The following is a 14,575-nucleotide window of genomic DNA, read 5'->3' on the forward strand; positions in this document are numbered from 1 at the left end:
GTTGCGGCTGTACAGGACATTGGTTAGGCTACTGTTGGAATATTGCGTGCAATTCTGGTCTCCTTCCTATCGGAAAGATGTTGTGAAACTTGAAAGGGCTCAGAAAAGATTTACAAGAATGTTGCCAGGGTTGGAGGATCTGAGCTACAGGGAGAGGCTGAACAGGCTGGGGCTGTTTTCCCTGGAGCAGGTTTACAAAATTATGAGGGGCATGGATAGGATAAATGGACAAATTCTTTTCCCCGGGGAGTCCAGAACTAGAGGACATAGGTTTAGGGTGAGAGGGGAAAGATATAAAAGAGACCGAAGGGGCAACTTTTTCACGCAGAGGGTGGTACATGTATGGAATGAGCTGTCAGAGGAAGTGGTGGAGGCTGGTACAATTGCAACATTTAAGAGGCATTTGGATGGGTATATGAATAGGAAGGGTTTGGAGGGATATGGGCCAGGTGCTGGCAATTGGGACTAGATTGGGTTGGGATATCTGGTCAGCATGGACGGGTTGGACCGAAGGGTCTGTTTCCATGCTGTACATCTCTATGACTCTATAAGTACCATCATTATTACTAGAAAATTGTACAGACAATACAAAATACATTAATGATTTGGATGAAGGAATTGAATGCAATATCTTCAAACTTGCAATTGACACTAAGCTGGGTGGTAGCATGTGCTGTGAGGAAGATGCTAAGAGGTTGTAGGATGACTTGGACAGACTGCCTGAGTGGGCGAATACTTGGCAAACGTAAACTAATGTGGAAACATGTGAGGTTACCACTTTGGTCACAAAAATAGGTAGATTATTCTGAATGGTGATAGTTGAGGAAAAGATGAGGTGCAATGAGACCTGGGTATCATGGTGGAACAGTTTAAGGTTAACATGCTGGTGCAGCAGGCAGGGAAGGAAGCTAATGGCATGCTCCCCTTCATAGCAAGAGGATTTGAGTATCAGAGTAAGGATGTCTTGTTGCAATTGGTGAGACTTTGGTGAGGCCATACCTTGTGTATTGTATGCAGTGTCTCTCCTAGTTTGACGAAGGACATTCTTGCTATGGTCGGTCATTGAGAAAAGACTGGATTGTCTGGGCTTGAGGCGGCATGGTGGCTCAGTGGTTAGCACTGCTGTCTCACAGAAGTAGCCACAGAGATAGTGGATGTGCTGGTTGTAATTTTCCAAAAATCCATGGATTCTAGAAAAGTACCGCAAAATTGGAAAATTGCCAATGTAACACCCTTATTAAAAAAGGGAGAGGGGCAGAAAATGGGCAATTAAAGCCTTATTAGCCTAACATTTATTGTTGAAAAAAATGTTGGAATCAATTAAGGTAGTAATAGCAGCACATTTCGAAAATCATAACCTAATCAAGCAGAGTCAGCATGGCTTCACAAAAGGGAAATTGTGTCTGATGAATTTATTACAGTTTTTCGAGGAAGTCTCAACCAAAGCAGATAGAGGAGAACCAATAGATGTGTTGTAGTTCCAAAATATGTTCAATAAGATATCTCCCAAATGGTTAAGTTGGAAGATAAAAATCCATGGTATTGAGGATAGTATATTATCATGGATTGAGAATTGCTACATGGTCAGGAAAAAGTGAGCAGGCATAAGGAGTTCTTTTCAGGTTGGCAACCTGGAACTAATGGGACTCCATAGGGATCAGTGCTAGGAATACAACTGTTTACAATATATATGAATGACTTGGAGGAAGGAAGTGAATGCATTGTAGCCAAATTTGCAGATAATAAAAATTGGTGGAAAGGGAAGTTCTGAGAAGAATGCATAGATAATTTTGATAGGTTATGAAAATAGGTAGAAGTTGGCAAAAGTGGGGAAAATGTGAAGTTCATTTTCAAAGGGAGGACAAAAGAGCAAAATATTATTTAAGTGGAGAAAACTGCAGATAGCTGCAAAGAGACTTGAGGGTACATGTGCACAAAACACAAAGCTAGAATACAGCTAGATGCAGCAAGTAATCAGGAAGGCTAATGGAATGGTGACCTTTATTTTAAGGGGTTAAGAGTAGGGACATCTCTCTACTGTACAAGGCGCTGGTCAGACTACATCTGGAGTACGGAGAGCAGTATTGGTCCCCTTTTATAAAAGAGGATGTTATTTCATTGCAGGCAGTTCAGAGAAGATGCACTACAATGATCACTGATATGGCGGGATTGCCTTATGAGCTGACTAATTTATTAGAATGTTTTGAGGAAGTCTCAGGTTGGGATTCTACTCACTAGAGTTTAGACAAATGAAAATAATTCAAAAAACTTCGATCCGAATTTCTGTTCAAGAGATGAGAAGAGATCATTGGAATTTGCTATATGGCCCAGTCTGCCTAAACATATTAATAACAAACGTAATTGATTCCTGGAAAGGTAAACCATAAAACAAAGCTAGCATTATTAGCAGACCCACTTCAGTGTCCATCATGCACTTCTGTGGTTGAAGAGGTGACTTATTGCTCATTACTTCAATCTATCCATGACCAAAGCTGCATTTTTTTCTTTGCCAAACAAGAGATGACATCCTCCAGCTTGAGGGGACCTACTGAACATAGTATTCTCAGAAGATAAGTTATCTGAAATGAATTTGTAGGAATACCATGTTTCAAAAACTCCTAATATATTTTCAATCAATTTTAATAGAAACAAACTCAAACAGCCTAATGTGGGGCCCAAGAACACTATTTCTGAAAAATTTTCACAGATGTAGAAATCAATTTGGTAGAGTGCCATGGATAAAATGTACTTAGTTTCCTTTGAATATACAATACATTGAGATATTTATTGTCTTCTACTAAAATCATAATGAAAATTTCTTGAATGCAATACTTGGACGAGTCCATCAGCCTTCAAATTACTTTAGTAGAGTTGTAGACATGCTGTATGTAGCTGGTATTTCAATGCAAGAAGAATCAATCGTCAGGCTAAATGTAAAATGAAACAACACAAGTCACACAATAAAAGTATTCCATTTGCGGCAGACATTCATTTGTCAGTCCACAGAATAGGATGACATTGCAAAGTGCACATGACCATCCACTCAGCTAACGGAGTTTGCTCTGAGGTAATCTGCATAAATTAAATATGGAACCTCTGTACTCTCTCGCCACAATGACTCATGAATCTATGCTCTTTGGATTTGAGGTCCTGAACAAATTAAGCATTACTGCAGCTTGGACAGAATTTTACCAAGATGTTACAAAAAACCGGCTTCCATACTATTCAAAATGGAGTAGTTAGAGATTCTACTACAAAAAACAAAACTTCCAATATTGGTAATTTCTGGGATTAGTAAGTTGAAAGTTATCAATTTATTTTCAAAGAGAAAAATGAATAGTAAAGAAGGAACTAAATTATCCGCATTGTACCTCAGTCTGGAGCTGTTTGTCCACCACCACTTGCTTCTGAGAAATAGCATCATACTGTCTATTTTGAAGGATTTGGACTTCATCTTCATTAATTGGCCTGTTAAAATATGAATGGCAATGGCTATAGTAACTAGGCTCACATCAAAACCACAATAATTGCCAGTATGACCACAGTGAAAAATTTCTGATTATGTCACAGCTAATAAAGAAATACATTCACCACATGAACCAATGCAAAGTTGCCCCACTATCTTAAAGCAGTTTGCAGTGCGCTCAGGGGCTTTTGAGCAGTAACTTGCTGTTATTGGCCTCTTGATTCAGCATAAGTCCCTTCACAGGAGATTGGTGACAGTGCAAGCAAGAGTGATCTCCTCAGTGAGACCAAAGAATCTTCTGAGACACAAACTCCAAACCAAGTATAAAATTAACTTACTGTTCAAATTAATGTCAAATCATGTGCAAACAGCAAAAAGAAGTGTGAGGAAAAGAAAGGAAGGATTGAGAAAGATGATGGAGACAAGAAATTTCATGATTTTTTTCCCAAATCTCTGGCACAAAAGGACATTACGAAAGGACGAAACACATGCAAAGTTACATCTGTTAGAACAAGGGTGATGGTTTTAAAGTTTCATCACATCATTAAACATTTACTTGCACCTGAATGCAAAAGTCTAACTTTATTTTTTTTAAAATGGGTAACTAGGAAACAAGTACAACTTAATGCCCTTAATGCCCTTACATGGATTTTGATGCTGAATCACAGGTTTAGGGGTAATGCAGATTATCTAAGAGCTGAACAAATCAGTCAACAGCTTCCATATTTCTGTGTCTGTTTTAATTTATAAAGGTGTGAATACTGACAGCTTCATTGTCATGATTTCTGAAAATTACAGCCCCAATATTTGTCTTATGTGACACTTGGCATGTAATGGATATGACTAAGCTTTATAGTGTTGGAGATCCACAGTATTTCAAGCTGATTCACCCGAAAGTCTCATGTTGTACCATACAACACTTCGTAGACTGCATAAAATGTTAACATTGATTTCTTCGTTCCCACCCCTTCTCCATAAAGCTATTGCTGTGTCACAGTTTTTGAAGAGAAAGAAGTGAAAGAACAATAATGATGAGGGTCTTTAACTGTAATTGTCAAATTAGAAGTGAAAACTGCATGCGCATTACAGGACAACTCCGGAGTGGGATCAGCATGTGGTGACAGACTGGTACTGGTAAAGAGTACAAAGGGAGCACTGGTGCTTACGTGGAATTCTGGAAAAAGATGTCAAATGAGGACTTTGATGGGGAATCCTGCAGAAAGCAGATGGCGCATACTGAAATCATATTGCATTGTCACGCATGCCAAAAAAAGGCCTGTGGAAAATATTAATGAGAATGAAATATCCTGATGGTTAACATTGGTTTGCATCCAACAGTTGGAAGCCCATCCTTTTGAGGCTGGAAACAGTGGCCAATTTGGTTAGTAGAAATGCTCACCAAAGCACAATTCAGTGTCTAATAACTGATGACTCAACTCCCATTGCAGTACAAGCAGAAGACATTCAACATTCAGATGATGCAGTCTACTGTTCTAGCTGGAGACAATAGTGTGCATTTGCAGGCTGTCAAAGCACTGTAGCAATCTGTCCTCCCATACATTGCTACAAATGTTGAGGAACTGCCCCAAGTGGCATTCTTTCCTTGGACTCTGTCCATAACAAGGAAGATGATACTGCAAAGTCTAAGTGAAAAATAAGGCAGTTCAGATTCTGGGTGGATTAAAAATTGACAGAAGAGATATTAGAAAGATCAGCTGCATTTATAAGCTTAGAAGGTATTAGAATTACTTGGGATGATTCTGAAGATGCTCAGGCAGGAAGCTGGTGGTGCTGGCCATAATGTTTTAATTTTTCTTCATCTGGGAATGGTGCTAAAGGAATGGAGAAGTGTAAATATTACCCCCTTATTCATAAAAGTGGTACAAGAATGAATCCAGCAATCACGGGGCACTTAGTATAACTTAGCTTTGGCAAAGCTTTTAGAAATAGTAATTCAGGGGAGAAGTACACATCCCTTGAACATGGGGATTAATTAAGAAAAGCCAGCATAGATTTAGTAAAGGTAAATCATATTTAACTTGTTGTTTGACATGGTTAATGAGATAACATTCGATGACTCTAGCACAGTTGATGTGACTTATCTGGGGTTTGCTGGAGCCACCTGGGAGGATTTAAACTAGTAAAGGGTTGGGGGTGGGAGTTGCGGGGAGGGGGAATCCAGAGAGATAGTGAGAAAAGGGATCAGTCTGAGGCTGGTGCAGTTGGGAAAAGGAGCAAATCAAATTGTCAAGGCAAGCAGGTGCAAGGCAGAGAACAAGGTAGGACTGATTTATTAAACTGCATTTATTTCAAGTGGCTTGACAAGTGAGGCAGATGAACTCAGGGCATGGTTGCGAACATGGGACTGGTATATCATAACTATTACAGAGATGTGGCTTAGGGATGCATAGGAGTGGCATCTTAATATTCTGGGTATAGATGCTATAGGAAGGATAGATAAAGGGGGGGGGAAGGGGCAAGAGAGGAGGGTGAGTGGCATTTTTGATGAAGGATAATGTTACAGCAATATTTAAGGAGGATATTCCAATGAAGTTATTTGGGTGGAACTGAGAAATAAGAAAGGGATGCTCACCTTATTGGGATTATACTATAGACCACCCCCCACCCATCAGTCACAGGAAATTGAGAAGCATATTTTTAAGGAGATCTGAGTTATCTGTAAGAACAATAGGGTGGTAATGGTAGGGGATTTTAACCTTCCAAACATCTGGGATTGCCATAATGCTAAAGGCTTAGATGGAGAGGAATTTGTTAAGTGTGTACAAGAAAATTTCAAAGGTAAAGTGACGGCCAGAAAGTGGGAAGCCTTCAAAAATGAGAGTTTGTCCGGGGTCAGTATGGCCCTGTTAGGAAGAAGGGCAAAGAAGATAGATGGAGGGAATGCTGGAGGACTACAAAAAATGATGTGGAGGAGCCGGTGTTGAACTGTGGACAAAGTTAAAAATCTCAACACCAGGTTACAGTCCAACAGGTTTATTTGGAAGTATTAGCTTTCGGAGAATTTATAGCAAAAGATTACAGTGTCAGGTAACTGATATGATATATTGAACAAACCTAGATTGTTGTTAAGTCTTCCATCTTTTAGAATGGGTTGCAGCTTTCGGTTCATTAATATGTAAATCCCAGAACAACTTTTAAGTCACATTCTCGAGATAACTCAAGATTTTATAGAAAAAAAAGTGACATCTCAGCTCAGACATTATCAGACATAAAGTTATCTTGAGACTGACTTAAAAGTATTAATGAGACGAAACCTGCAACCCACCCTAAAGCATGAAAGACTTAACAACAATCTAGGTTTCTTCAATATATCATTTCAGTTGCATGACACTAATCTTTTGCTATAAATTCTGTGTCTTATGTCCCTGCTCTACAACTATCTGATGAAGGAGCACCACACCAAAAAGCTAGTGCTTCCAAATAAACCTGTTGAACTATAACCTGTTGATGTGTGATTTTTTTTAACTTTGTCCAGAAATTGATGTTATGGTCATAAAAAAAGAAGCATAGTGTCAAGTATAGACAGCAAGGATTGAGTGAATCCTCAGAGTATAACGGTAGAAAGAACGTGCTTAAAGTGAAATCAGGAGGGCAAAAGGGGGTCGAGATAGCTTTGGCAAATAGGGTTAAGCAGAATCCAAAGGGTTTCTAGATATACATTAAGGACAAAAGAGTAACTAGGGAAAGAATAAGGCCCCTCAAAGATCAGCAAGGCAGCCTATGTCTGGAACCGCAGAAGATGAGTAAGATACTAAACGAGTATTTTGCATCAGTGCTTACCACGTAGAAAGACATGACAGCGAGAGACCTTTGGGGAAGTAAATAGTGATATGTTGAAACATGTCCATGTTACAGAGGTGGTGGTGCTGCTGGATGTCTTAGAACGCATAAAGGTGAATAAATCACCTAGACCTGACCAGGTGTACCCTAGAACTCCGTGGGAAGCTAGGGAAGTGATTGCTGGGCTCCCTGCTGAGATATTTGTATCATCGATAGCCACAAGTGAGGTGCTAAAAGATGGGACGTCGGCTAACATGGTGCCATTATTTAAGAAAAGTGGTAAGGAAAAGCCAGGGAACTCTAGACCGGTGAACTTGACATCATTGGGGCAAGTTGTTGGAAGGGATTCTGAGGGATAGGATTTACATGTATTTGGAAAGGCAAGGACTGATGAGGGATAGTCATGGCTTTGCTTGTGAGAACAAGTATCTTATTAATTTGATTGAGTTTCTTTGAAGAAGTGGCGAAGAGGACTGAAGAAAGCAGAGTGTTGGACATTGTCTATATGGACTTCATGATGTGGAGGAACTGGAGTTGGACTGTTAAAAATCACACAATGCCAGGTTATAATCCAACAGATTTAATTGGAAACACTACCTGAAGAAGCAGCGTTCCGATAGCTTGTAAACTGGTTAAGATGATTAGATCACATGGAATACCGGAAGTGGTAGCCATTTTGATACTAAATTGGCTCAAAGATAAGAGGCACAGGGTGGTGGTGGAGGTCTGATTTTTGGACTGGAGGCCTGTGACCAGCATGGATTGGTGCTGGGTCCACTGCTTTTTGTCACCTATATAAATGGTTTGGATGTGAAGATAGGAGTCGTGGTTAGTAAATTTGCAGATGACACCAAAATCGGAAGTGTAGTGTACAGCCAAGAAGGTTAACTCAGAGTACAACTGGACCTTGATCAGATAAGCCAATGGGCCGAGGAGTGGCAGATGGAATTAAATTTAGATAAGTATGAGGTGCTACATTTTGGTAAGGCAAACCAAAACTGAGCTTTTTATTAAGTGCATAACATCTTGGGGAGTATTGCCAAACAATGGGACCTTGAAGTGCAGGCTCATAGTTCCTTGAAAGACAGGTATACAGTGTAGTGAAGAAAGTGTTTGGTATGCTTGCATTCATTCGTTAGTGCTTTAAGTATATGAGTTGGGAGGTCATGTTGTGGCTGTACAGGGTAGTGGTTAGGCCACTTTTGGATTCTGTGTTCAATTCTGGTCTCCTTGTTATAAGAAGGATGTTGTCAAACTTAAAAAGATTCAGAAAAAATTTACAAGCATCTTGCCAGGTTTGGAGGGTTTCAGCTAGGGGGAGAAGTTGAATAGGCTGTGGCTGTTTTCTCTTGAGCATTGGAAGTTGTGAGGTGAACCTTTAGAGGTCTATAAATTATGAGGGGCATGGATAGGGGGTAGGGTAGAAAAACTAGAGGGCATAAGTTTAAGGTGGGAGGGAAAATTATAAAAGGCAACTTTTATATGCAGAGGGTGGTGTATTATGGAATGAGTTGCCAGAGGAAGTGGAGGAGGCTGGTAAAAGTACATTTAAAAGACATCAGAATGGGTACAGGAAGAGGAGGGGTTTGGAGGGATATGGACTAAATGCTGGCAAATGGGACTAGATTCATTTAGGGTGCCAGGGTGGCATGGATGAGTTGGACCAAAGGGTTTGCTTTCCTGCTGTACATCTCTATGCCTGCCAAAAGACGTCTGATGAAATGTCAGATTTAAGGCTGTGACCAAACTTGAGGCCTATGGAAAGAAGAGTGGTCACAATGGATACAAAAATCAGCAGAAGATAGAGTAATGGAAAACGGCTGTCTTCTTGGTCGAGAGAACATATTATTGTAGTGTTTCCTACGAGCTACTATCAGAACCATTGATTTTCTTGATTTATATTAACAATAAAGTATTGAATACCTAGTGGCAAATCTGTCCCTCATGCTCAGAATAGAGAGGCGTGCAGTATGCAGCAGACTGTGATTGACCATGACAATGGACTCCGCTGAGTCTGCAGGGCTCTCCTAGAGCAATACAACATTAGTGTTTATCAATCTATTTGCTTACATTTCATGCAACAGCCTGGCTGTCATTAACTGCTTCTTGTGCACAATGTGCACATGTGCCTGCATTGTGCACAAAAGTTGGCCAGATACCCGGTTGCCCATTAGGTTGGCAATTAGTTCATCTTAATAGCTCAAATACAGCTGGCACTGTGAACTACTGCAGATTGAAGTCAGCATTCCTGAGGTCAGGGTATTAGACACTGGCCAGATAATTGCTGCTTATGGAATCACATTAGCTGAATGTTGAGGGGAGTAGAATATTGTGGTTCATTTCAGAGTTCACATGCAGTGCTTGCAAGGCAACATATTATAGTTAATAACATTCTACACTATTTAAATAAAGCCTGCAGTCCTCATGAAGCTACATTTTCACCCTTTTTCTTCTGTGGTGCGGTGAAATATTGCAAATATCAACTATTTAGTCAAAAAGGAACAAAACGCTTAAACCTTTTACATGCTCAAAATCCCTGCCAATGCAATCTTTTCCATATCCTGAATTTCCTCAGGCTGTACACTTTAGTGAACACCTCCTTATTGAAGCAGGATCTAAAGCTGTTTCTCGCTGGGGCAGATATACGAGAATTACTCCCTCAATACTATGGCTTCCTGCTGAGAATCCTACTACCTCCTTTTCGAACTACTTATCCTGCTCTGCTGACTGTTGCGGTGATACATTAGACTAAGAGAAATATTAACTGCTCCATGAGTTTTGTCCAGAGTCCCAGAAGTCAAGACAAAGATCTTCACCACTTGTGACTCTACTCTTTAATAACTTTGGTAACTTTAATAACAGCATAGAACAACAAATTAAGTAAAGGCCAGTTGAAACCAAACAACGAGAAAGAGATGGTTGATTATCGCTTTAAATCGCTCTGGAAGAGAATTCCTGCTGGCTTTGGTCATGTGTTTAGCTGTAAAGGTTTAGAAACACTGATTTCTAAACTGGCAGCATTGGCATTCAATTAGCAGCCATGACCAGAAGTAATCATCTATATTTAGAACATAGAACATTACAGCACAGAACAGGCCCTTTAGCCCATGATGTTGTGCCAACCATTGATCCTCATGTGAGGTAAACCTAATGTATGCACCCTCAAATTTCTGTGACCATATGCATGTCCAGCAGTCTCTTAAATATCCCCAATGACCTTGCTTCCACAACTGCTGCTGGCAACGCATTCCATGCTCTCACAACTCTCTGTGTGAAGAACCCGCCTCTGACATCCCCTCTATACTTTCCGCCAAACAGCTTAAAACTATGACCACTCGTGTTAACAATTTCCGCCCTGGGAAAAAGTTTCTGGCTATCAACTCTATCTATGCCTCTCATTATCTTGTACACCTCAATTAGGTCCCCTCTCTTCCTTTTTTCCAATGAAAAAAGTCCAAGTTCAATCTCAACCTCCCTTTGTAAGATAGGCCCTCCATTCCAGGCAGCATCCTGGTAAACCTCCTCTGAACCCTCTCCAAAGCATCCACATCTTTCCTATAATAGGGCGACCAGAACTGGACACAGTATTCCAAGTGTGGTCTAACCAAAGTTTTATAGAGCTGCAACAAGATCTCACGACTCAAACTCAATCCCCCTATTAATGAAAGCCAAAACACCAAATATGCTTTCTTAACAACCCTGTCCACCTGGGTGGCAATTTTAAGGGATCTATGTACCTGTACACCAAGATCCCTCTGTTCCTCCACACTGCCAACAATCCTGTCTTTAATCCTGTACTCAATTTTCAAGTTCGACCTTCCAACTGCATCACTTCGCATTTATCCAGATTGAACTCCATCTGCCACCTCTCAGCCCATCTCTGCATCCTGTCAATGTCATGCTGCAGCCTACAACAGTCCTCCATACTGTCAACGACACCTCCAACCTTTGTGTCGTCTGCAAACTTGCTAACCCATCCTTCAATCTCCTCATCCAAGTCATTAATGAATATTACAAAGAGTAGAGGCCCAAGAACAGAGCCCTTGGAACACCTCTCACCACTGACTTCCAGGCAGAATATTTTCCTTCCACGACCACTCACTGTCTTCTGTTGGCCAGCCAATTCTGTATCCAGACAGCTAAGTTCCCCTGTATCCCATTCCTCCTGACCTTCTGAACAAGCCTACCATGGGGAACCTTATCAAATGCCTTATTGAAGTCCACATACACCACATCCACCGCTCGACCCTCATCAACTTGTCTAGTAACATCCTCAAAGAACTCAATAAGATTTGAGAGGCATGACCTGCCCCTCACAAAGCCGTGCTGACTGCCTTTAATCAAGCCATGCTCTTCCAGATGGTTATAAATCCAATCCCTCAGAATCCTTTCTAACATCTTGTGGGTGGCACGGTGGTTAGCACTGCTGCTTCACAGCGCCAGAGACCCGGGTTCATTTTCCGTCTCAGGTGACTGACTGTGTGGAGTTTGCGCATTCTCCCCGTGTCTGCGTAGGTTGCCTCCAGGTGCTCTGGTTTCCTCCCACAGTCCAAAAATGTGCAGGTTAGGTGAACTGACCATGCTAAATTGCCCGTAGTGTTAGGTGCAGGGGTAAATGTAGGGGAATGGGTCTGGGTAGGTTGCGCTTCAGCGGGTCGGTGTGGACTTGTTGGGCTGAAGGGCCTGTTTCCACACTGTAAGTAATCTAATCTGTAAGTAATCTAAACCTTGCAGACAACAGAAACCAAAAATGAAAGATGGGCTCTGCAAGATGAAGATGTGTGACTGAAATAAAGGCTAGCTCCCAGCATGTTAGAATATTTTACAGCTTTTATACAAAATCACTGCTCACCAATTTAAAAATGATTTTCTCTCTGTACTTTTAAGCTTAAAAACACTTTTGTGAAAAGTAGAATCAAACATTTGGTCATTAATTTGCCACAATGAGAATTGATTCATACAGAGTTTTCTTGAACAATTCAAGATTCATAAACATATTCAGTTTGGAAGATCTTTCAAATTTATGGCTTTGCCATCAAGACTGAATAGCTAAGAAACTGTTCTAGTCTTTTGAAACAATAAAACAATTTTGTAATATTCTTTGGTCTGTCATGTTAACTCATTTTTATAATAAATATGGTCTTTTCATGGACACCATCTAGTCCTCTTATCATGTATCCCTTGATTCCTTCCTCTTTGGAAACACACAAAAAATTTGAGATACAATTGAGTATGCAAATTTTGCAAATTATTCACATAATTCTATAATTCAGGAATGCAAAGGCTATGGCCAAACTACCTACATGACAAGATCAGTTGCCTCAGCATTCCCAACCTTGGAGGGGAAATAAAAATCATCATCTTCATACAAGTTAGATCATCCTTCAAAAAGGCGATTATCTACTTCTAGGTTCTTGAAAATATGTAGTAGAGTGTAAGTTTATTCATTGTGCAGGAAGTCAGAAGGGAAGAGTATTTAATAAAAGGCAGAACTGCAGATGCTGGAGAACCGAAACAAACAAAAACAATATTTCTGGTGAAACTCAGGTCTGCCAGCATTTGTGGAGAGAAAACAGAGTTAACACTGAGTCCCTGTCTTTGAAACTTACATACAAGGAATGAGACAAAATTGGGTATGCTTCTAGAAAGAGGGAAGGAATTAAGGGATACATGATACGAGGACTAAATGAAATTCAAAAAGAGACTACATGTACTTTTTATGAGTTAACACAATATTATTTAGTCTGCTATGTTAACATCATGCTCAGAAGTGCCTTCTGAAGGGTCACAGGACTGATAACTTTAACTATTTTCTCTCCACAGATGCTATAAGACCGACCTAGTGTCTTGAGGAAAAAATGTTTGAACAGCTTTTCTGTACATAAATGATTTTTAAAAACAAATCAAAATGATTAACCTGAATGATTTGGCCAATTCCCAGTGACACACAAACGTCAGGTCTCAGCTACCAAAATATACCCCTTCAATTATATTACTTTTCAATCTTCTTACCTCTGGTTGAATCCTGGGCTTTCAGCCTGCAAAAATAAAAGAAAAGCTATAAAACTTGCATGACTGTTAACATTATTTCCATTACATAAATGGCAACCCAGAAGTAAACATGAAAATAATTCAATGAATATTTTATGTTAATATCTGACAAAATGTTTATGCATCAAAAGAGCAACAAATCAAACTGACAAAATTAATTGCATTCCTGCATGACTGTATGTACCTTTATTTTATTTTGTTTGGGATGATATTTTAAAAGGATTTTTTCTTTGTTTCTAAAAAACAAAGCAAATTGGTGGCATTTAGTTTCTATTGTAAGCATAACAATTTAATGATTCACAGTCAGCAGTTGAGATTTATACGGAGTATACTTGTTCATCATTGATCAGTTGCCACTTTTGCAGGTTTACTATAGGGATACAATTAGACTTAGGCCAATATGGATTCTGGTTCATTTCCCTGCAACTACATCTGATGATGGAGCTCAAATATTCTGAGGATAGACCACATTTTGGGAAAGTTATTTCTTTAACTGGGGATGACCTTTTCTCAAGTGATTCATTACATACATCTGCCCAACACATTCGTCATATTTCATATTATCATCAACTACGCTGCACATCCAAAAAAACCACCCCCCTTACGTTTAAATTTTTTGGAATGTCTTTATTGTTTGTCACTTCTGATGTTTTATTACCTTGCAACCAAAATAGGTTTATTTACAGTATAAATCATGCACATTTACTTGCAGTGGAAAAATGCAGAATAGAACTTCTCAAAAAGACAGTACATTTTAAGAAATACTTTGTAAGACAGCAAGATCACTATATTATGTTACAGGGAAAGAAGAATACAAAATTCTCCTCATTTATCTTGCAAAATCCAAGAATGGATTAAAAAGTCCTTGAACTTATTGTTTGAAAAGGTATGATAGGTAAAATACTGATGTTTAATCATGAACAATATACAAAGACAATAGAAATCCCTGGACAGCTTCAGGTTCAGCCATTTTGTCTAGCGTCAGTTGTAGCAATTAGATATGTTCAATGGTGATCTCAGAGTCTGCTGGGAACACAGCTGTGATACAGTTAACAGTAATAGTCACTAAGTGCACTTTGACAGATTCCCAAGGGGAATGGATTTAAACATACCTCATCACTCTCCACCAAATTCTCAAACTGTAAATAAAAAGCAGAGTGTGGTTAATTTTAAGTTTGCATCATATATCACAATGAGATGGTTCTTCCACATTAATAGATGGAGTGAGAAAGACAGATGTCAATTTAGTACAAGAGA

At 39.6% G+C, this 14,575-nt stretch overlaps 1 protein-coding gene across 2 annotated transcripts in view; it reads right to left on the reverse strand.

Moving 5' to 3' along the window:
• Nucleotides 1–14,575, reverse strand: part of ap1ar (adaptor related protein complex 1 associated regulatory protein) — a 121,279-nt gene that overhangs the window by 38,921 nt on the left and 67,783 nt on the right. For both annotated transcript variants that reach the window (XM_043697636.1, XM_043697627.1), the window contains exons 3-5: nt 14,431–14,457; nt 13,280–13,305; nt 3,372–3,468 (exon numbers count right to left, since the gene is read on the reverse strand). In XM_043697636.1, coding sequence (XP_043553571.1) covers nt 3,372–3,468; nt 13,280–13,305; nt 14,431–14,457 — 150 coding nt within the window. The remainder of the gene's footprint in view (nt 1–3,371; nt 3,469–13,279; nt 13,306–14,430; nt 14,458–14,575) is intronic.

Source organism: Chiloscyllium plagiosum, chromosome 1 (genome assembly GCF_004010195.1).
Source record: "Chiloscyllium plagiosum isolate BGI_BamShark_2017 chromosome 1, ASM401019v2, whole genome shotgun sequence".
Classification (NCBI taxonomy): Eukaryota; Metazoa; Chordata; class Chondrichthyes; order Orectolobiformes; family Hemiscylliidae; genus Chiloscyllium; species Chiloscyllium plagiosum.